The 23,921-nt window shown below is 43.5% G+C and overlaps 2 protein-coding genes across 7 annotated transcripts in view; one reads left to right on the top strand and one right to left on the bottom strand.

The window, feature by feature from the left end:
- The window catches only part of NPHP4 (nephrocystin 4), a 141,092-nt gene extending 120,769 nt beyond the window's left edge, over positions 1-20,323 (bottom strand). For 2 of the 3 annotated variants that reach the window (XM_029579000.1, XM_029579002.1), the window contains exons 1-5: positions 20,184-20,323; positions 19,922-19,993; positions 17,390-17,411; positions 17,019-17,184; positions 10,137-10,289 (exon numbers count right to left, since the gene is read on the bottom strand). In XM_029579000.1, the coding sequence (XP_029434860.1) occupies positions 10,137-10,289; positions 17,019-17,153 (288 nt within the window). In that variant the 5' untranslated portion in view covers positions 17,154-17,184; positions 17,390-17,411; positions 19,922-19,993; positions 20,184-20,323. The remainder of the gene's footprint in view (positions 1-10,136; positions 10,290-17,018; positions 17,185-17,389; positions 17,412-19,921; positions 19,994-20,183) is intronic. The other variant, XM_029579001.1, reaches the window with a different exon arrangement.
- A 10-nt stretch (positions 20,324-20,333) lies between these two features.
- Positions 20,334-23,921, top strand: part of KCNAB2 (potassium voltage-gated channel subfamily A regulatory beta subunit 2) — a 124,378-nt gene continuing 120,790 nt past the window's right edge. For 2 of the 4 annotated variants that reach the window (XM_029579008.1, XM_029579004.1), the window contains exon 1: positions 21,260-21,426. The gene's annotated coding sequence lies outside the window, so the exon portion shown is untranslated. Of the gene's footprint in view, positions 20,444-21,244; positions 21,427-23,921 lie in introns of those variants that run through there. The other 2 variants (XM_029579006.1, XM_029579005.1) reach the window with 2 other exon arrangements.

Here is a 23,921-nt window from a genome sequence, read left to right as displayed (position 1 = left end):
TCAAATAGTCCAGGGGTGACCAACTCCGGTCCTCGAGAGCCACAAGCAGGCCCGATTTTCAGGACAGCCACAAAGAATATGCATGAAATACATCTGCATGCATTACCTCCATTGTATGCAGATCTCTCTCATGCATATTCATTGTGGCTCTCGAGGACTGGAGGTGGCCACCCCTGAAATAGTCGGTTACATGCTACAGTTCAAGAGGTATTGAACTTAAAGGAATGGTTAGTCATTTAGTATTTGCATCTCGTCTGGAAGACTATTTCAAGTACAGGGGTGGGGGGAGCTATAGAGCGAGCTCTCTTACTATTAAATTCCCGCCATTTTTTCCTAAAAACATGCAAAAAGCTGTTTCTGAGATGACCTCCGCGTATGTCCTGGAATGTAACATTACAACTTCTTAGTGAAATATCTAGATCCCATGTCATGCAATGAGACTTAATGCAAACGAGACTTAATGCATCCCATGTCATGCAATGAGACTTAATGCAAACGAGACTTAATGCATCCCATGTCATGCAATGAGACTTAATGCAAACGAGACTTAATGCATCCCATGTCATGCAATGAGACTTAAAGTGCACTTGGTATCTACCACATTGCTTTATGCAGCATTGCACATGTTTTTTCCTGCAGGGAAACAGCAGTCAAATAACATAGCCTGCAGAATTTCATAAGCATAAACAGGACCTGATGTGGCTTTAAAGCAGCAAACAAAAGGAATATGAAGGCCATGGCAAATGAAGAGGACCATGAGATTATAAACTTCTAGATGTTGTTATAATTAGGAGTGGGAGATTTGAACAAGCAAATGTTCAAAAGATGCAGTGCTTAGGTAAGGACACAATAATATTGATGAAGAAATCCTTTGTTTCTTTCAGGTGGTAATTACTAACAATGCTCCAGTGGATGATGAATAAACTAATTAATACCCTAAAGGCAAGGAGAAATGAAGAAATAAACTGACATTCAAATAACTCCAGGGTACAAATCAAGCAATCAAATAGTGTAACTTATTGCCAGAGAATGTGGTCAAGGCCTAGCAAGGTCTAAGAGAGGCCTGGACAAGTAAGGAGGTTGAATACTAATACAGAAAATGATTAAGCCAATACAACACAGGGGTCCTATTTTCAAAAGCACCCTCTCCCTCACTTTGGGTGCAAAGTAAAACTATAACAACATGCATCCACCTAAAGTCAACGCTAAAAGCAGATAAAAATGTCAACAGAAAGCAATTTAATTTATAATACCCAAGCACATCTTCCAACATCAATATCATCAGCCAATTACAATAATAGCACATCTGAAACCTGTGCCAGGGCAGACAAAGCAACATTTATTAACAATTCAGTCCTCAGACACAGTTCAAACCTATTACCGGTCATGTATTTGTGGTATTCTTAAATAAATCTCCAGTGCATGGCTGTATAAAACCCTCATAAGATTGCATTTGGACTCAAAGTACTCACAAGGCAGAAAGTTAAATTCTCTGTCAGATATATTATTTCCATTTTCAAACAGCTAAAGGTATTAGCAGGAAGCGTGTAACAAGATTCATACAGCACTTACATAATACTTTAAAATAGCAAGTCCTTGTAGAGAAAATTGTAATGCAAATCTACCAGTACTTTGGATAGATATGATGATAGTACGCTGAGGCCGGGAGTCGGCAGAGTGCCAAATAAATTCTATTTCTTAGAGCAGGGCTGCTCAGACTGCTCCTAGAGGGAGCCCTAGCCAGTCAGGTTTTCAGGCTCTCTCTAATGAATATGCATGAGATTTATTTGCATGCACTACCTCCCATGTATGCAGATATTTCTCATGCATATTCATTAGGGATACCCTGAAACCCCGACTGGCTGGGGGGCCCCCAAGGACCGGTTTCAGCATCCCTATAGAGGCTGGCATGCCAGACAAGTGTGGAAGTGGGGGGTGGGGAGAGAGAGAGAGATTGATTTAGAAGTGAATAGAGGGAGACTGCTTTGGCGGTGCCAGTTACTGCCCAGAGAAGCAAGACAGACAAGCAACCCACAGCTCTTGCACAGAGACCAAAATGCCCCACTCTCCTTCCCTGTATAGACTCCTCTCCATTCCCCATCATCCTTTCTTATATAGCTTCCTCTCTACTCCCCTCCACCAGGCAGTGGAGGCAAAAGCAGGAATGGAATTCAAGAAGGCGGCCTGGGATAAGCCTTCTCAATTGCTGGTCCCACACTCTGGAACTCCCTTCCGCCCATCCTACGTCTTGAACCATGCACGATCAAATTCAAAAAGCACCTAAAAACGTGGTTATTTAAACGCGCTTATCCAGAATAGATCCAAATGAGCATATCCTGAATAGATCTTCCCCTGTCAGCCCAAAAGCCCCTCACATGCCTTATGTTAAGGTTTCTTTTTTGCTTTTGTTTATCTATATTTCTATACTGCATCTTGTTGATCCCCCTCCAGGTTTCTCCTCCCTGTTAATATGTATTTTCCAAGCTTAAATGTTTGAATGTAAACCGGTATGATGTCCCCACTAATACCGGTATATAAAAGTCTTTAAATAAATAAAAATAAATAAATAAATAAGTACAGAGGATCCTTGATTGAGGAACGGAAATGGGAAGTGAAAGTAAAGCTGGACATTGAGTAGGGATCTATGGTATTGGACTAGAAGGAACGTGGGCAGACTCGATGGACTAATTATATCTTCTGTTTTTTTGCAACATTAGAGGGTAACATAAGAACATAAGAATTCCCATACAGGGTCAGAACAAGGGTCCATCAAGCCGAGTATCCTGTTTCCAACTGTGGCCAGTCAAGTCCCCAAACATTAAACGAATAGATCCAAAGCTACTAATTCTTATTAATTAATAGCAGTTTATGGACTTCTGTTCTAGGAACTTATCCAAACCTTTTTTAAACCCAGCTACACTAACTGCTGTAACCACATCAATGAAGCAATGTTTAGTATTACCAATGCTATAACAAAGCTATCACGCTAAACTGTAACTGTAGTTAAAAAAAAAAATAGTAGAGAACTATAAATTTCTCTGTATGAGCACTGGCTTCCCCTTAAAATAAAGCACAATTAGAAAAAAACTAGTAGAATTCCAAAGTTAATTTTGTTATTGTTATTGTGTATGTGGAGAGGCTATGCTACATATTTCTTGCAAATAAAATATGGTACGAGAGACAAATGAAACAAGAAAAGCTGAAGTGTGAAACTCATGCCACGTAAGCAACTTAAAACCATAAAGAGATGATGCCAAGATTTTACACTTAAAAGGAATGTTTGGCACGAAAGATGGAAAAACTGAAATTGTAATTAGCAAAATAAGAAGCAATGAGGTAGCCCAGAAGACTGCATGAATATTAAAAATCCATTTTTAATTTCTCCATACTAGTGAGACTTGCACAATTCCTGGGAGACCTGTAATTGTGCTCTAATAAATCATCCCTATGGAATCTTATGTTTCAGCTCTGATGAGAATTAGGAATACCAAGATAAAGAAAGGAGAGAGAGAGGCTGTGTTCAGGGTAAGTCTTTAGCTCATTTCCTCCTCCTTCTTGTCCAACACTGTCCCCTATTGCCTGCAGTGAAATTCCAAGACGTAATGCACCAGCAATGCACAGAATTCACTGGATAAAGTGCTGTAATTCAGGAGTCCCCTAACTCAGGCCTCCCACACTGAAAATGCATGAGAGATCTATTTGCATGCACTGCTTCCATTATATGCGATCCATCTCATGCAAAGTCATGTCAATCCTGGAAATCCCAACTGGTTGTGGTCGAGTTTGGGGACTTCTGCTGTAACTTAAACCAGTGGCTCTCAACCCTGTCCTGGAGGCACACCTAACCAGTCTGGTTTTCAAATGATGAGTGGATCTCCAGTGTATGCAATCTATGTCATGCATGTTCATTCAAGAGACCCTGAAAACCAGCCATGCCCTCCAAAATATGGAGGTAATATAAATGAATTACTAGCTCCACATTTTGGAGGGCTAGGCTAACCTGGGACAGCTTTTCTGTTCCACAGTGCTTCTGTGAAACAGAGTCCCCCCAGGATACTTGTTGCTTGTGCTTCTCGGATGGGGGCTCGGCGTGGCTGCAGTCCAGTCACAGAAAACACCCTGTGGTGTTTTAATACCTTATCATGCATCGCAACATCGATGTTAGATCATAAAGCTGCAAATCTGGAAATTTTGGTGCAAACCTTCTACCCACCACATGCTGCAAAGCCTCCTTTTGCCTTAGTCACTTCACTTCCTTTTCATCAAACTGTAAAGTGATGGAGCTATATATTTGTGTTTTTATTGAACTGCATGTTTGCACAAGTTCCCGCCTTCCTGTATTAATTAGGAGCATTCCAAGTTTGCAAGACTTCTGAACCATGCAATATACGTAGAAGGAAAAAAAAATCCATGCTTTTACATTCGTATTGCTACAGCTTAGAGACAGTTTAATGTTCATACGTTAATGTGAAATAAAGATTTTTTTCACCTATTATAGACATTATGTATTTTCAACTGATGTATGATGAGAGAGGTTTTTAGTTTCCACTTGAAGGAGGAGAGGAGAAATATCATGAAGCAGCTTGTCCCAGTCCTGTCCAGAGCTGGCTGTGTATGTAATGCTTTCCACCACCCCCCTGGTGTACAAATGTTTAGTGGAATCTCTCCGAGCAGCACATGAAAGGTGCTGTTTGGTCTGTGAGCTTACAGTGTAGCCTAGTGGTAAGAACGCAGAGCTGTAAAGAGTCTAACATCATTTTGGATTCATCAGTTCTCTCTGCGAGGTGAATGCGTGATCACCCTACCTCCCACTTTTCTCCATCCCTTTAATCTCTCTCTCTTACATTCTGCTTACTCTTATTGCATGAGATTTGGTCATAGGCTGTTGCAGCACATTATTGCTTTATAGACAGATTGATGGGACAAAAACTATTATATTAGATCACCAGGGGCTTTATTTAAAAATAAAACATTTTTTGCTCCAAGGCATAAAAAGGGGAGGAAAACCATTCATAAAGCAAATGTCCCACTCATTCATTTCTAAGAAAGAACAGCATCTCATATCAGAATAATTTTGCAATGTTATTCAGCTCGGAACTGAAGTCAAACTCAGAAGGCACAATTTTTGTGTTTTTGTTGGATTTGTCTTATTTATTTAACATACAACGAAGCTACCTTCAGTTTGCATATTAAATGGGGGATAAAAAAAAACAAAAACTGGGCAGCCATGCATTCTGTCTTGCAGGATATCTAGGCTTGATTATGATCACAACTCCAGGGGAGGGAGGCTCATCTACCATAAAACAGATTCCAGGAGAGGAAGCCATAATCTGTCACCTCTGGGAAGGACTTTCAGCGCAGAGATTAGGCTAGATAGGAAGGGGCGGAAAAGAGGTTTAAAACGGGGGTGCATGCCCCCCCATCTGCAGATAGTGTGAATGATGTTCTCAAGGCACCACAGCCTCACTGGAAACCAGCTGGAAGTCCAAAAGGAGCAAAAAAGGAAAAAATGCTGGACCAGAAGAATACAAAATTAAAAAAAACCAAAAAGTTTACTAAAGCTGATTAATCACTGTAAAGCAGAAAGCCTCCCTGTGTAGCTGATATTTTTACATTGAATATTACCCCCTCTCCATCATGTATTTAAACTGCTTGCATTGCTGTAAAATCCACAAGTATTTTTACCTCTGCACCAACTTTCGAAAGGAAATCATGTGCAATTTTATTTTGAAAATTGCCCCAGGAAAAGCAAGTTTGCTTACCATGAACTGTGTTCTCAAAGATAGCAGGATGAATTAGCCATGCTGTCTGGGGACGGCCTCGAAGCAGAGCGTTACAGAGCTTCCCGCAGGGACTAGCACCCTCTCTTCCCACAGGGCTGTCCAGGGAGGCGGGTGGGTCCGCATGGCTAATTCGTCCTATCATTACGGTAAGCAAACTTGTTTTTTCCCTTCAATCCTACGGCTAAATTAGTCCTGCTGTCTGGGAATCCCCAGCACCCGGGTTGCACCTCGTCCAACATGAGGGCCCCTGCCCCTGTTTCTGTCCCATGAGCCCAACCAGTCTAACCGTGGACAGCCCTGGAGGGTTCTCCCGGGTAAAGTGATCCAACACTGCTACCCCCAGCGCTGCATCTGCCGCTGTCTGCTGGTCCAGGCAGTAATGGGCCGCAAAAGCATGCAATGATGACCACATTGCAGCCTTGCAAATGTCTATGAGCAGCACGCTACGAAGGTGAGCAACCGAGGTAGCTACTGCTCGGACTTGATGCGCTTTCACTTTGGTGGGCAGTGAGTGGGAGCACTTTGAGTAGCAGAATTAGATGCATTGCAAAATCCAACTGGCAATGGTCTGTTTCACCACTGGAAGATCCAAGGAAATGAACAGCTGTGAAGCTCTGTGATCCGCGTGCATTCTTCATTTGTAATATGCAAGTGCTCTTTTGCAGACCAGGGTATGCAACAGGCGCTCTTGCATTATGGTATGGTTTTGCAAAAAAAACATAGGAAGTGCAATAGGTGGAATGTCGAGACCACATTGGGCAAGAAGATGGGCAAGTCCGAAGGGTTAGTTTGTCGTGGTGAAACTGCAGATAAGGTGGGTAGTGAACCAGTGCTTGTAATTTGCTAACTCTTCTAGCAGACATCAACGCCATGAGGAACACCACCTTCCAGGTCAAATATTTCATGTGAGAACTGTTAATGGGTTCAAAAGCGGTTAAACATGAGCTGTTCGAGGACCAGCTTCAGGTTCCATGGCACGGGAGGTTTCATCACTGGGGTCTGAAATGCAGGAGGCCCTTCATGAAACGAGAAACCAGCAGGTGCGACGATACTGGAAGAACACTGTGCGGGCAATGATAGGCTGCTATCTCGTTGACATGCACTTGCACCAAGGCCATCACCAGTCCCGACTGGTAAAGAGTGTGAAGATACTCCAGCAAGGTTTCGGGCGAACAGGCAAATGGGTCTACCTGGTGTCGCCGGCACCAGATGGAGTATCATTTTCATTTAAGATGGTAGTTTCTCCTCATAGAGCTGTTATGTGATGAGATCAGGAAGTTTTGGACCTCATGCGATAACCCTTGTTCCGTCAGTAGTGTCCTTTTAATCTCCTGTAAGATGGAGGACTGCATCAGATGTCAAAGAGATCCCCCTTCCTGCGATAAGAAATCTATGTCATAGCCCAGGGGGAATCGGTGGAGCTATCGATAGCCAGATGAGACAGGCATACTACTGTTGGCGAGGCCAGGCTGGGGCTATCAGGATTAAGTCAGCGACGTCTTCCATGCAATTCTGGATTGTGCATCTTGGCCGCCAGTATGGCAGATTGGAAGGACTGTTTCCTGAAATCAGCCACATAGCGGTTATCCTTCCCCAGGGGTGTATTTGAGTGCAGCCTCATCTTCTTAGCGCGTTTCATGGCGGATTCCACTACGATGGAGGCAGCGGGAGTTGAGGGGAGGTATAGTATGGTGACTGCCTCATCCCGAACTTCAGGTCTATTTTTCTGGAAGTTGGTAAAGTGGAGAAGGGTGACTCCCAAGTCTTTACTAAGACTGCATCCAGAACTCCATGACAGCAGAGGCCCGGATGGCATTTCAAAGATCTTCAGTATTCCCACGACCTCAGCCCTCGGGTCCCGGATCTTTTTGGTTTCAATACAGAGTTTTGCTCCCACTTTATCGATGAACTTTGAATAAGAGATGTCCTCCGGCGGGGAGGAGGGCTAAGGTGGCTCCTCAGGTGGGTCGCACGGCATCACCATAGATGACCCCGGTGGAGAAAGGGGTGCATCCTGAGTGGGTGAACTTGGCTGAAGAGAGAATTGGGCCGGAGCTGAATGTATGTTCCTTGGAGACTTCCCACTTGGAACCTGCGCTTCGTCCTCAGGAGGACTAGCCAGAGGTAGTGCCTGGTCACTGGGCTCCAGGAATGCAGAGTCCAGAGAGGACAGCTGAAATTTGCGAGATGGCTTGCTCAGCCAGAAGTTTTCTGTGGGGAGCTGAAGGGGCCCATGGTTTCTGCTTGTCCTGCTGTTTAGAGGGAGGTATTCAGCTCCCAGAGGCACTAGGGACAGCGGTGAGTAATATGTCGGAGTCCGGTCCCTGAGGTTGAAATTGTCAGTGGGGGTACCACATGTGGAAGATGGGTTCACTTTTCGAGCTGCTCCTGCAATTGAGGGGGATCTCCTCTTATGTTTGGATACAGAGGAGATGTCAGAGTACACACAGATTTATGAGGAAGATGAGACCTCTGAGTCTGGGTAATCAGACAGTGTTACGACATCTGAGAATTCCTTCCCACGCCTTTTGTTTGAGGTGGAGACCTTCGGGGAAGCCCATGGTCTCTTTTCCGAGCCATGCCGATGCTTCTGCGTCATCGGTTGCATCAAGGAGGGGGTTTTTGGACGCACCACGGCATGCGCTGAAGCCCGATCTCGCTGGTGTTCCCTTGGTGCGTCATGGGGTTGCACACTGCATCAAGCATCATCTACTGACACATGCGTGGAGCGATCTTGCATTGGCATCAATGCCCTGGGCTGGTCAACGCACTTGCACTCCTGCGTCAAGTTTTCACACTTTCGGCGTTGTGTTGGGCGGACAGCACTCCTGCTTTCAGCCCTTTGATGCATTGGTCGGACTCATGGCGGCTGTCCTGATGGGCCAGGCACTGAGGGAATAGGAGCCCCTGTTGTCCTCTCTCAGCCATGTAATTTTGAGCGCTTGTCATTGCTGGGCCCGGGGGAACGACTGGTCATGGTCCGGGCCTATGCAGATGTTGCAATAGTCATGGCCGTCTGTGATAGACATCACCTTGTCGCACTGGCAGTATTTGAAGCCAGGCGGTCTCAGCCCCATGGAAGCACTTTAAAAGTGCTGTTGCTTTTTTCCTTTTCCTTATTTTTTTTTTTTTGAAAAAAAAAAAAAAAGACAGAGGAAAGTAGGAGAAAATGCTCCACATGCATTTGGCAGCATGGAAAAGGTAGACTGGGGGATGATGTGGTGCTAGTCTGTGCGGGAAGACACGCACAGCGGCACAGAGCAAAGCCCTGTAACAGATAGGAGAAACTCCGCCTCGAGGCCAACCGGCGGACGTCCCCAGACAACATGGCTAATTCAGTCCTGCTATCGATGGGAAAAGAGTATCTGCAGGGATTTGCACTTCCTTTTTTCTGGGCAATTATTTGGTTGTGAAAATGTGTGCGCATAGTTTAATCACCTGACCTCACCCTGCGCCCCAGGAACACTTCCATCTCAGTGCAGCTAGAAGTACATGCCCGGAGGAATGGAGCGTGCAGTTTTATCTGCATATAAGCTGGGCAGTTTATGAGGGTAAAATGCTTTGAAAATTGCTCTCAAAATATTGAACAAGGGAATGTCAAAGATATTCATTCCCAGTCCCTAGGGCCCCCAAATAAGTCAGGTTTTCAGGATATCCCTAAGCAATAAGCAACATAGATTTTCATACTATTCAGGCAGCATGTATGCAAAATCTGTCCCAAGCATATTCATTAGGGCTATCTTGAAAACCTCAGCCATATATGACCTGTGAGGATCAGAAGTGAATGCCATAGGTAACAGGAAAACATTTGAAACTCTAGAAAACATGGAAAAGAGATGCTATGCCGTACCACTGGGTTAAAAGAGTATACCCTGCCTCAAAAGAGCAAAGTTACTGCAGTGTCAGAAGACTGAATGCGTAAACAGGAATTACACTCTGTAGTTATTATTTCTAAAATGAAAATTCAAAGACATCTCATTTAGGATTATAAATGAAAAGCTAAGTTTATAATATTAAATGTCATTAGTTTCTATTTGGGGGTTTGGCACTGCCATTTAAGGTTTTTTTTGTTTATAAAATTTAAAACCTAAACTTTACAACCATACTGAGAGGCACAAGCAGGATGTTAATCCGATACTTCTCATTTAATCAGGAAAGCCATTTGTCTCTCATACTGGTTTAAAAACAAATGCTGGCATGTCCAGAAGAATAAAAAGCCACATTTTGTTTCCAAAACTTCAGATTGAATAAATGTTGGTCTCTAAATCCCTTCCCTGACAATAAGCCAGTTATTAAAAATGTGAGATCTGTGCTATTACTTCAGGATTCCCCCGGCTCCCCTCATTCTCCTACCTCATTGAAGTTGATCCTGGGTGGCTGCCCTGGGACGGCTCTCAGACATCTTCCACCACTCTTCCATGTCCTCCCAAAGAAGCAGCGATACGTGAGATCAAAAAGAGAGAGCCTGAGCTGATAGGCTACTTCTGTCAGCCCCTCCAGTGCACTCTGGGAATGAAAAGGAACAGGCCACGGGGGGCTTACTGGTACAGCTGCTTTTCAGAACGACAGAGAACGTGCTATCACGCCTTGTTGATCAGCGGCAGCACATGTCACTTAGACTTTATTTGAAGGGGAGGGGGTGGACAGTGAAAAATCATACCAGTCAAATCTAAAACCAAATGACTCACAAAAGTACTGCAAAAAAAACAAAAAAGCTAAAAATAATAAAAAGCCTCACAGCACCACCAAAATGTATTCTCAAAGTTTCCCCAAAATGGAATTATGAATCTCCTGCGTTTGGTCAGAACGAACAAAGTAGGGATGGAAAGTTGTGGGGGATGCAAACAGGAAAGAATAAGCTCAGAATTCCAGTTTAGGGAATCTTGGGAAAGTTAGGAACATCTCAGCACAGCACAAGTGGTCAGAACTTCGCTGTTTCAGGTGACATTCTTCATGTACATAAGACGAGGACAGGTGGCAGAGACTGATGCAATGAGGACTGGCTTATGTCTCAGGGGCTTATCAATTTTTTTATTTGGTTATTGCAGAATTTCAAACTGTTTGTTTGTTTCAATTTTGTCTGAGTATCAGAGGTTTAGGGACTGTAAATCACCTTGTAGGGGTAACAGACAGATTCATAGCTCAGACACTTTACGTGCAGAATGTTAAATGAATCCAATCAAGTGCCTGGCTAAAACGAAGCTCCATGCTTCACATGACTCTTTAGCCAGGCGCTGCACACTAATCTTGAGACCTGTTATGTTTGAATTGCACAGACCTAATGGAAGTGCCAGCCATTCAGAATTATTTCATGCATTAAAAGTAACAAAGCTTTTCCTCAGTCAATACTTTGTAATATCTTAATTACATGTATGTTAATTAATAGGTAACTACAATGCAGTACAATACAGGTGATTAAACATCTTATAAACAGAAAATGATACAGAAAGGAATAGATCTTTGGATAAAGTGAGTCTAAGTATTTCAGATTGTGCCATTGCTGTTGTCCGTGCACAACAGTAAGCCTGATTTAAAAAATGAAACAAATAGTTTTTTCATCCCATGTTCCGAAAACTTTTAGCTTAAAAAAAAAAAAAAAAAACCACCACACACACATCTCCTATTGCCCTAAACGTCTGTTATTTGTAAAAATCCTTAATCTGAAACAAGTCTGGGCCCAGCACTTTTGGATAAAAGGTGCTCTACTGTATGTAAAAAAATAAAAATAACTGAAATTGTGTGTGTTGATGGAATCCTTTTCTATCAATGTTTTTAATGGAATTGCATGCGGAGGAAGATAAAAACATTACATGCATAGTAATCACTTTCTGCACATTAGCAATCAATAAATCCATCAATATTAATATCTCATAAGCATTAAAAGACTTATTGCAGTAAATGAAAAGGTCAGCATGAAGTACTCTGAGCTAGGACATTTATTTTTGCAAGATTAAGTGCAATAGGAAAGCAAAAACGTGTTTCCTCTAAATGAAGGCAAATTTGACATAGGAATGCCCACTGCATTTCAAGGCTAGTTTCTAAGTTGATGGCAAAAGTAAATTTGCTGGTTCAGAGGATTACAGTACCCTAGTGAAACTGGGAATAATCAGTTAAAAAAAAAAAAAAGTCTTGTTATATAAGAAATACTATAATCACATAAAATCTACCTCCCTTCTAGTTATCTGTCCTTTTGAACAAAACCATGTGTAATGTAGCCAAATAGTTTTTTGAAAATGCTGCAAAAAAAAAAAAACAAAAAACAAAACCCCACAATATTAAGTAGTTTTTCAATAAGCCTATTAGCCACTCACAAACTACATATGATGATGAAAAAGTGCTAGCAGGAGGAAGGGGGAGAGAAGTGGAGCACTGCCAGAAAATGGGGTGAGGAGCAGCTGAGAATCCCGTGCAGTTCCGGTCACCCCATCTCAAAAAAGAAAAAGCAGAGAGAGAGCAACAAAAACTGGTAAAGAGCATGGAAGGGCTCCCCCTTCTGGAGAAACGAAACAGGTTAGGGCTCTTCATCTGGGTGAACAGATGACAGAGGGGTGGGGCAGAACAAGAAAACTGGGTGGTTTCAGGTGCCACTACAACTTGGGGGTCCGCTCCATAAAACTAACAAGCTACAGAAAGTTGGGGGGGGTTTCATTCACTGCACAAAATGTTTTAGTCTTTCGTTTTTATATACTATCTTCCCCCTGGAAAAAAAAACCAACAAAAAAGACATCCCTAATAGCCAAGATATCGAGTATAGCGGAATATAAAAGGGGTTAAGAGAAGCTCCTAGAGGAAAAACCACTGCAAGGAATGGATCTACATGTGTGCTTTTCATCCTCATCAAATCCATATTGGTGCAAAAAAGTCCTAACTCTGAAATTTGGCAGAAAAAGAAAAGAACCTGCATAGCTGAAAAATGGCCCTCCTGCCCCTTGCGTCTCTCTTTTTAATCAATCAGTTTCACAAAGGAGTGCAGAAAGATACTTCCAAACAAAGGGAACTTGTGCAGAGACCGGAAGGCTCATCTGCATACTGCTCCCAGCATCCCCCGGGAGAGGAGTCCAGAGGTCACCGCAAGCGTTCCAGGGATTAAATTCCACAGCCCAAGCTTCCAGAGGCCCCGCACCCTTTGCAGTAGAGAGGACCGGAAGAGTGTGAATCTCAAACCCTTCAATTATTTGAGTGAAGATCAATTTAATGGTGATTAAAAAAGGATTGGTAAGTATAGCTTTGGGAATCTTTGGAATTATAAAAGTTTGGAGAAAGGTGAAATAGTGGGATATATTATTTAGAGTTTGTGTGTGTCTGAGGTAATAAGCAAGCCAGAGTTAATTCTAGTGACTTACTTTCCCACCCATTCAACCCTTGATTTTTAGGCAAGAGACACTTTCTCATTAAAAATCAATCAGGCTCTTATCTAAATCATACTATTGTACCAGCCCTTATTGAAAGTTTAATCATCCCCTTTTAGGACACTAGCTGATTAATTGGTAAATTCACCTGTAAATATAAAGTACTCTAATTCCAACTCCCTTAGTATCCTAAACTTAACTAGGAACTCAATAAAATTAAGATGAAGGCAGCAGTCCAGCAGCAAGGGGGGCTTTCAAGTCTTTTGCATTGAGTGTCACATGTATGATTTTTTACCCACCAGTGAGCGATTGTATGTGTGCACTTGGTGCAAAGAGCTCCTGGCTCTCAGGGAACGAGTCCGATCTCTGGAGGCTAGAGTAGCAGACTTGGAGGAGCTGAGGCAGACAGAGAGGTACATTGATAAGACCTTCAGGGACATAGTAGCCAAGTTCCAAATCCAGTCTGGCAGCCCCAGTGCTGCCTTGGATCAAAAAGGTCTCCCACTAGGAGAACATCACCCTGGTGTAGCAGGAAGTGATCCTGTAGCAAGACCTACTCTCCAGGTGTTGTATTGTCCACTTGCACTGAGGACAAGTCTCCCAGGGCTACTGCCCAGGAGGGAAGGGTTAGGCTGGCCATCATTGTGGGTGATTCAATTATTATTAAAGATGTAGATAGCAGGGTGGCTGGTGGACGTGAGGACCGCCTGGTGCGAAGGTGGCAGACCTCATGCATTACCTAGATAGGATTATAGACAGTGCTGGGGAGGAGCCGGCTGTCGTGGTACATGTGGGCAACCAACGGCATAGGAAAATGTGGGAGAGAGGTTCTGGAAGCCAAATTTAGGATTTTAGGTAGAAAGCTGAAATCCAGAACCTCCAGGGTGGCATTCTCTGAAATGCTTCCTGTTCCACGTGCAGGTCAACAGAGGCAGGCAGAGCTCCAGAGTTTCAATGCGTGAATGAGACGATGGTGCAGGGAAAGGGGATTTAGTTTTGTAAGGAACTGGGGAAACTTTTGGGGAAAGGGGAGACTTTTCCGAAAGGATGGGCTCCACCTTAACCAGAGTGGAACCAAGCTGCTGGCACTAACTTTTAAAAAGGAGATAGAGCAGCTTTTAAACTAGAACAAGGGGGAAAGCCGACAGTCACTCAGCAGTGCATGGTTAGAGAAGTGTATCCTTGAAGGATACTAATTAAACAGGAGAATTAGGGCATCCCAACAGAGAGGTTCCAATAAAAGCAAATGTAGTCCATGTGCCTATTTGTAAAAAATCACCTGAACTAAAGATTTCCAAATTATCCCTAAGAACTGAAAAGCAGGATGTTAATACAAACAAATAAAGCACTGTTGCATAAGTTCTAGTTCGCCCAGCTGCAATGTTTTTGTTATTTGTGAACCGATGTGAGGTTACTAAACAAATGTCGGTATATAAAAACTGCAAATAAATAAATAAACAAACACACTTTGAAATGTCTGTATACCAATGCCAGAAGTCTAAGAAGTAAGATGGGAGAGTTAGTGTGTATAGCAGTAAATGAGTGACATAATTGGCATCTCAGAGACCTGGTGGAAGGAGGATAACCAATGGGACAAGGCTATATCAGGGTACAAAATACATCTGATAGGGAAGCTCAGCTACACTAACTGCATTAACCACTAGGGATGTGAATCGTTTTAGGACGATTAAAATTATCGTCCGATAATTTTAATATCGTCTTAAACCGTTATGGAACACAATACAATACAGATTCTAACGATTTATCGTTATAAATCGTTAGAATCGTGAGCCGGCACACTAAAACCCCCTAAAACCCACCCCCGACCCTTTAAATTAAATCCCCCACCCTCCCGAACCCCCCCCAAATAACTTAAATAACCTGCGGGTCCAGCGGCGGTCCGGAACGGCAGCGGTCCGGAACGGGCTCCTGCTCCTGCATCTTGTCGTCTTCGGCCGGCGCCATTTTCCAAAATGGCGCCGAAAAATGGCGGCGGCCATAGACGAAAAAGATTGGACGGCAGGAGGTCCTTCCGGACCCCCGCTGGACTTTTGGCAAGTCTCGTGGGGGTCAGGAGGCCCCCCACAAGCTGGCCAAAAGTTCCTGGAGGTCCAGCGGGGGTCAGGGAGCGATTTCCCGCCGCGAATCGTTTTCGTACGGAAAATGGCGCCGGCAGGAGATCGACTGCAGGAGGTCGTTCAGCGAGGGTTCCGGCGCCTCGCTGAACGACCTCCTGCAGTCGATCTCCTGCCGGCGCCATTTTCCATACGAAAACGATTCGCGGCGGGAAATCGCTCCCTGACCCCCGCTGGACCTCCAGGAACTTTTGGCCAGCTTGTGGGGGGCCTCCTGACCCCCACGAGACTTGCCAAAAGTCCAGCGGGGGTCCGGAAGGACCTCCTGCCGTCCAATCTTTTTCGTCTATGGCCGCCGCCATTTTTCGGCGCCATTTTGGAAAATGGCGGCGGCCATAGACGACAAGATGCAGGAGCAGGAGCCCGTTCCGGACCGCTGCCGTTCCGGACCGCCGCTGGACCCGCAGGTTATTTAAGTTATTTGGGGGTGGGGGATTTAATTTAAAGGGTCGGGGGTGGGTTTTAGGGGGTTTTAATGTGCCGGTTTTTCGATTTTTAACGATTTTTCACGATTTTTCACGATATTTTACCCCCCCAAACGGCAACAATACGATTCCCTCCCCCTCCCAGCCGAAATCGATCGTTAAGACGATCGAGGACACGATTCACATCCCTATTAACCACATCCCCTGGCAACAAATTCCAGAGTTTAATTGTGCACTGAGTGAAAAAGAATTGTCTCCGATTGGTTTTAAATATGCTACTTGCTAACTTCATGAAATGCCCCTAGCCCTTCTATTATCCGAAAGTGTAAATAACCGATTCACATTTACTCGTTCTAGACCTCTCATGATCTTAAACACCTCTGTCATATCCCCCCCTCAGCAGTCTCTTCTCCAAGCTGAACAGCCCTAACCTCTTTAGTCTTTCCTCATAGGGGAGCTGTTCCATCCCTTTTATCATGTTGGTCATTATGTTGACAATGTTAAATTGTAAGCCCTTGGACCCCCCCCCCCCCCAAAAAAAAAACAAAACAAAACCCACAACTGTACCTGAATGTAACTTGCCTTGAGTTTCCAATGAAAAGGCATGCCCTAAATCTAAATTTAAAAATAAAGAATGATGATCCAAGAAAGAAAAGGGGAAACCATTGAGTCGCTAAGAATCTTCTTATTGACTATATAAAAAATTAAAATGTAACCCTGGTAGGAATGTACAAGAAACTCCCTCAAAACCACCTTAAGGGACCTGCCACAGCTATCTTACCCGGCCCTCCTTAAGAATCATCCTTGCAAGGGATTCTGGGTAAAGGGAGGTTGCCTTCAAAAGGGCCTAGAAGGGTTAGAGAAGCCCCTGGAAGCAGGCAGCATATGCAAAGAGCAGCTATGTTTGTGCCCAGCACTGCAAGGTGAGCAGTTTTCTTTCTTGGGTGTAAATAAATTTGCATCTAAAGAAACAGCCAGAATCTGCCACCTTATTGCACTTGGCTCCATTTCCTCAAACCATTATAGTTAGGCTGAACGATCTAAAACACACTCACTATCTAGATATTTAACCTTGGGCAAGGTTACAAAAATGAAATGAATATGATCTCAAAAAGAAAAAAAAAACTTAAGGAGTTTCTGGTCATAACAGGGTTTGTGTTGGTTTTTACCTGAATTTTCTGGATTAGATTAAAACCATCTTGATTGCAATCCAATAAACCCTGTCCAAGGGTAAATGCCAATCAAATAGACAGGGTTTGCCATCACGGATCATGATCTTTAGTCCACCTCTTAATTATACATGACAATATTGTGAAAAATCATTACCGGCTTAACAGTCACACCCTCCACAGTCTTCACGACCAGCTGAAATCCTGCTGATTCATTGTGGGGGTGCCTCTTCCACTGAGGATGTGGGGGAATAGTAAGGTTCTCTGCAAAAATGCGTTGCCAGTCACCCATCTTGGCAAGGTCTCTGTTTCTTCAGGCATACCTGTTGAAGAATAATTACAGTCAGGCAACACCCTGAATAGTTTGAGAGGACCACATGCTCTTGTTCTGCTGTGTAAAGGGACTACACTCTGGTTCTAAGTCTACACTGACTAGCCCATATTAGGCAGCTAGCATTCTACAACATGCAAATCAAATATTACTCATTTTATTTCCTGAAATATCTGGACAAAAGTTAGATACTGTACCTTGAAACATCAGTTTCACTGCCTGGAATGAAGGGAAAAAAAGAGAAATTGAGCAATTAGTTTTCAGTTTTTATGGCAATGAAAGGGATTAGAGACATAGGTGTCATTGGATGGGGGTGACTGGAAGGGATGGTGGAGCGGCGAGTTTATTTTATATTGTAACATGCTGTTGTGTCATCAATGAGAAGCATGAAATTAGATTTGCATAAAATATATGGACTGTGGAATGCTTGGCAAATGAAAATAAATCAGTGTTTTTCATACAGATATTAAGAACAGTTTTTTATATGAACAAATCTTTTTTTTATTTTCTTGAAAGTGTGCTCTGATTTACATTATGCAACAGTTAATTGACTGAATACCATTTTCACCAATCTTAGCTCAACTGACTAGATTTCTTCTTTAGCAACTCCTGTCTTGCAGTAAACCTACACTGTGTGCACCTATGAAAAGGTGCCACTGTCACAAATTTATTGAACAGGTTCCTGCAAAAAACTATCATGCTCTGGAAAAATCTCTGCTAGAACAGTAGATAATTATTCCTGGAAGCAGTCTAAAAACCTGATTTTCAAAAGCATTTACGCACTTAAAGTGCATTTACATATGTAAAACCCATTTTTATCTGTGTAAGTGGGCTTTTGAAAATTGCTTCAGTATATGCTATTGAATTGCCCGTAGGATATTCATGTGTAAGTGTACTTTATGCGTGTGTAAATGGCTTTTGAAAATTGCTACAATAGTATGTTACATTTACGCAAGTAACTCCATTGAAAATTCACCTGCTTAAGTCTTTACACTAAACTTAAAGCATACAAAAAAATGCCATGGATTAACTACCTTCAGCTAGTTGGGCATTCACTGATCTCAGGAATCTAGCAAAACTGGGCTATACTAACTTCGCTGAATGTAATTCCTCTAATAATAAAGCAAGGATTGTGTGTGATAGCAACTGTGGCCATGTCATCCATTTGCTGCATTTCCATATTAATTTAAGCTTGCTCAATGTCAGGCACAAATATGCCCATTATATATTTTTTTTCCTTTCATATATAGGTACCAGAACATCAATGTTCATTTAGCTCACTGATCTACACTTTGCCATTGTTATAAACTTTTGCTGTGGTATAACAGTTTACATCCAAAGAGTGAAACCTGCTCTAGTTATGTCAGTTATCTGCTTCTAAGCCTATTTGATATAGTTATCCCATCCATATCTTTACAGGCAAGGCTAAGTCTGCAGTATCCAAGACAGATGTTTAGGGATACCACAGCTGTGTTTATTTTTAGGAGCACCAAAATCTCCGCTTGTTTAGGGAATTGCAGCCTAGCCACTGGGATTGCTCTCACACCTGTAAAGAATGCTACCCCACAGATCCACCAGTTATAAAAAAAAAAAGCAAAACTCTCTAGCTCTAACCAAGTACTTAATGAACTTTATAATCCATTCTTAGATTTTAATTTTTTTTTTCTAAATCTAAAGAGCTAAGATAACCCATTATTAATTTACTTTAATCCAGTGCCAGTTCTCAGCTAGGAGCCATATGCACCTTCCACCCTACCAGTGGATGTGAATGCTGCCTCTGACAACCCAGGAAGTGAAAAACCTGAACTCTCATTTCCCACTACCTAGCAGGACTTGGTACTACCACCAGGCCTAGCCTACATATCTTGTAAGAAAGCAATTTTATAAGAACCTGCCCAACTTCTGCTTTGCTAAAACACATACATTTTCTTTTAATATTGGCAGAAATTATGTGCATAAGTTTGCTTTGACTATTATCCCTAAGCATGTGCACAAACCTCCTGCCCAAAGTTAGACCTGTTCTTTGTTTGTTTAATCAAAAGCATGCATGTAGATCTGAACTCTACCTCCTCCAACACACCTATTTTCTATACACATAAGTGTGGATGAAATCAGGTGCTGTCCATGCTTTAGAGCTATTTACATGTGAAAACATGGGTTTCGTACATAGAAACGGCTTTGAAAATTACTCCCTAATGTTAATAGCTTGTGGGCCCATACCTTTATCACTGTTAATAACTGTAACAATTCTTTGTGGAATATTTGCTTTTTCTTTTTAATCCGATTGTGCATTTTTTCCTTTTTCACACTATGGCAAAATGTAAAAAACTTTATAACAAACAGTGAAAATCTAAAAACTAAGAGGTTCCTACAAAGTACAGCTAAACAGAAAATATTATTCTTATCAGTTTCTCCTTACCAAATTAAAGGCCCTTAGACCTGTTTGATTCATAGCAAAATCCGTTTATACAAAAGGCCCAAATGGTTGTGTGTTGTGGGTTTTTTTTCTTTTTACATCTAATGCAGCAAGATAAATAGTAGCACGAATAAGCTCCCATGCTTTCAGAAAAGCTTGTAATTATTTGTTAGGCATTGATGAAAAAAAAAAAAAAAGATTGAATTTTGCAAGCTGGAAGTGGAATATCTGAGGCAAGATCCTGATGTTGATTGTTTCAGTTTACAAACAACAAGAAACAAAAGTGGAGTTGACTAAAACAAAACGCTCTTACCCAAAACTAGCACGGCAGTTGAAAGGATTGCCCGCACGGTGCTCATCCGTCTGCATGATGCTCCAACAATTACTAATTGTAGGCAAACAAGGAGCATGAAAAGGTAAATAAGTCCTGGCGCGCTATCGGCATTTTAATAACGCAAAGCACGAGGATGACGCTTTAGAGAAAGACCGCTCATTAATAAATAGACAATGCAGGGAGAGCAGGTTTGCTCTGCGTGAAATAAATCGCCCAAACGGCAGCGAGCGCAATCGCTTACCTCCATTCCTTGCCTTCACTGCCTCCTCCTGCCCAGCTACGGAGGCGTTCGAGCCGTACCAAAGTGCCTCCAGGGGAGGGACCTGCCCGCAGGCCGCTATTTACTGATTACGCGGAAAGGCTTCCACCCCTGAAGACGGTGCAGCACGGGAAGACCGGGGCCTTGGGTTTACAAGCGCAACGGCAAGCCTTCCTCACGCCGCCACGGGGTTCGGGCTGCGACGAGCAGGGTGGTCCCGGGCACCCCTCTCAAGTGAGGAGGTTGGTTTCTCCCGCCGCTTGGCTTCAGGTTACCAGGGAGATGAGAGGGTGAGGCCGGGCCGGCGAGAGCGGCCTTGGTTACCGGAGGCAGCGGTCCTGAGCTTCCGCTACAGGCATGGCCCATACCCTCTTCGCCCCCCCCCCCCCCCCCCCAAAAAAATGCAGCGGCCCTGAAGCGATTCATTGATTTTTTTGTAAGAATTTGGCAGGTTTGAAGGGTCCCAGTTCCCGTCTTTGGAAATGCGCTACAAGGAAGGCAGGGGGGACGCAATTTTTGGTGCCTAAACCGGAAGTGGTCTGATTTGGCGCGAGGAGGAATTCAGTGCGGTGCAGAAAATGGTTCGTCGCTAAATACGGGGCGCAGAATATAATTTCATAATGCACCGGAGGGCCGAAAAAAATGGGGGGAGGGCAGAGCCCGCACTGCCTCCAAAGCTAAAAAAATAAAAATCCTTCTTTCCAGCTGCTAGCCTCCCGGCCGCCTTGCTGCTCTTTACTCTTGTATTTATGGATGTGTTTATGTTTGTACTAAAAATTTAATAACAAAGGCGCGTAACCCTAACATGGCACGGGCGCCCGCCAATCCCGACGGCCGCGGGCTTCAGCAGCCGTTGCGGCTTAGCAACGATACTCCGCCCCTATCCCTTAAGCAAAAAATAAATAAATAAAAATAACCCGACGGCACGATCCGATCGAATGGGCGCTTGCGGCCTGTGCGATGGACGGCTCACTTAACCAATCGCGCGTGTCGTGGGCGGGGCGGGAGGCGGGAGAGGGCGGGCTGCCGGATTCTGTCGTCCCAAGAGATCCCGCACGCGCGCGCGCGCGCCCACGTTCATAGAGAGCCATACAACATGTTGGAGAGGAAGCGGCCGCTGACGGGGCTGGAGGCGGCGAAGGGTGTCCCGGTGAGCGGGTAACAAGACGGCGGTTGGGGGTAAATCGCGCGAGACGGGAAACGGCGCTGGAATAAAGCAGAGCAGGTGACGTTCTTTCGGTTTCCTCGCGCCGCGGCATGCTGGCTGGGGACGGGCGCGCGCTGCAGAACTGGCTGGGGGAGGGGGGGGGGGGGTAGAGCTTGCGCCAGCAGTCGCAGCTCCTGTCTGCGCTGCAGTGAAAGGGGAGGGGAGACTGTCTCCTAGCTCCCCCCCCCCCCCCGCAAATAAATAGCCACTTGTATTAAATGCATTGCTGTCGCTCACCTAAGCCGTGGGGGATGCTGTTGCTCGGGAGCAGAGCTGCTGCAATAATGAGCGGTAGATGGGACCGATGTGCTTTTCCCGATGCAGATCGGAGGGCACCTGCAATCCTCCACGTTTTGCAGTGCATTTCTGCAGTGCCACTGCCGTGATAGGCTTTATTTGGAGGAAAGCACGAGCGTGGCTTTTTAGAGCGCTGTAAACCTGCTGCTGCCGCAATATGCAGAGGGACCTGAGTGGCGTTGCTCTGCCGCCAGCATTTATAAATATTAATCCAACTGACTCTAAAAGCTACAAACAGATCGTCCCCCTTCTTTTCTTTTAAATCGGACAGGGAATTATATTCAGCAGGCCTGTGTCCGTTTATTTTCTTTTCATGAGAGTTAAGGAGTTGTAGTTGTGTGTTGCAGTTTCCCATTCTTACATTTCATTGTAGGAACATACTTATGCGTGTTATGTTGGCAAAGTGTTGCTTTTTTGAGGAGATTGGTTGGTGGCAAGCGCCAGAAGTGCATGATGAAGTGGTGGGACCGCAGTTAGGTTGCTGCAGCCTGACATTACCTGGCTGTCATGTCGTTGGTATGTGCTAGTGCAAGTTGGCAATGACAGGACAAATCAGCCGACTCCCTCTTTAAAAAGGCTTCATTTGGCATCAGGTTCAAAAGTGAATAGGCTTGCAATCTTAATTCAGTGTAACATGCTCATATGCTTCCAGCGGCTTGTGGATTACTTAAACATAAACATACATAGAAGTGATGGCAGAAAAGGACCTAATGACCCATCCAGTCTGCCCAGCAAGCTCCCAGAGTTGTCAGTTTCCCATGGTCCTTATCTCAGGTTTTATTTTTATTTTTTTAGTGAATTTAGGAAAAGGCTTGGCTGAATAGCTAAGCCTTAACACTTTTTTTTTTTACTGAAGGGAAGGTAATGCTGTCTCAGGGTATAGGAATAGTGCTTACTTAGTTTCAGCTCAGCATGGATGTGTGACTGTACAGTTAGTTACAGGGAATGTTGTGCTCCTGCTTGGACCAGAGTTGGTTTTATAAATGGAAAAATATAATATGGCATAGTAACCGACAAGGCCTTGTGCTGCTTTACTTGTTTCGCAATTGTATGCTAACCAGTGCAGCAACATAATATCAAATTCTAGATGTCAGAATATCCATGGAAAGCTCATTTTTTGGATACTTAGTCTTTCACTGTCTAGAGAGTGCCTGTTAAAATGACTAGAGCCAGGGAAAATGTTTTCGTTGCATTTATCTTACTTTTATATTCTTTTTGATATCTTATTTTGTTTGCTGGGGGGTTTTTTTTCTTATTTTGCTCTTTTTGTTAGTTTACCTTTTAACATTTTTTTGCTCATTTTCCATTATTATTTTTGCGTTTTGTAATTTTAGGAACCAGCTGCTAAATGTTAGGTATCTAATTGAGCTGGCCCCCTGACATACCTGAATGCATTAAAGGTACTAGAAAAACTGTAGTCAGTCAGCGTATTCCAATTTTATTCACCTCGGGGATTTCGTGGGCTCACTTCTTGTGATCAAAAGCACACTTTAGCTTCCTGTGAAAGCTTGAACACATTCCTAAGGGAGGCCATTGAATTGCAAGTGTCTTCCCCCCGCCCCATTCGTTCTCATAATGGGACTTTTGAAACCATGGCATTGTCTGTATGTTGAAGGGAGAGCTGTAAATGAAAAATAAACTCATCTATGAGAACTTTGTAAATCTATCACATGTGCTGTGCATGAGATAGAAAGATGATATCTCGGTCTTCGAATGTCACAGTCTGCTGTGGGCCCCGAGTTTGTCAGCACTATGGCATTCAAGCAAAGCATATCGATCTGGTAATGTGGAAGGAAACGAAAGGTCAGATCTTTTGGTACTTATGAGAAATAGACATTGAACAGATCTTGGGGGACCCTAGTCTTAGAAATCAACAAGATTGAAATACACACACATGTTTTCTTTTATTAGGCATCCAGTAGTGTTCTTTTGCATAAGGTTTCTTGATCCAATTGTCCCTCCTTCATATATCACTCTTGAGATGAATATGATATTAAAACCTCATGCACATCATCTTTGGATTATTCTTAAATTGTCCAATAAAAATGTATTGACTAGCACAGAGCCCGGTTTTCTCCAGGACTGACAGGACTGTCTAAATCATTCGGTAGCCATGCAGAACCGTTTTGAGAGAGCAATGGAATATTTAGGAAAGTATCAGCTATGCATTCAGTAGTCCCTTGTCCATTGTCTTTTGTATAAAAGGAAAGCAACTC

This window comes from Rhinatrema bivittatum, chromosome 15, assembly GCF_901001135.1.
Source record: "Rhinatrema bivittatum chromosome 15, aRhiBiv1.1, whole genome shotgun sequence".
NCBI lineage: Eukaryota > Metazoa > Chordata > Amphibia > Gymnophiona > Rhinatrematidae > Rhinatrema > Rhinatrema bivittatum.
Note: the sequence above shows the minus strand (reverse complement) of the source record. Positions and strands in the feature narration are given on the sequence as shown.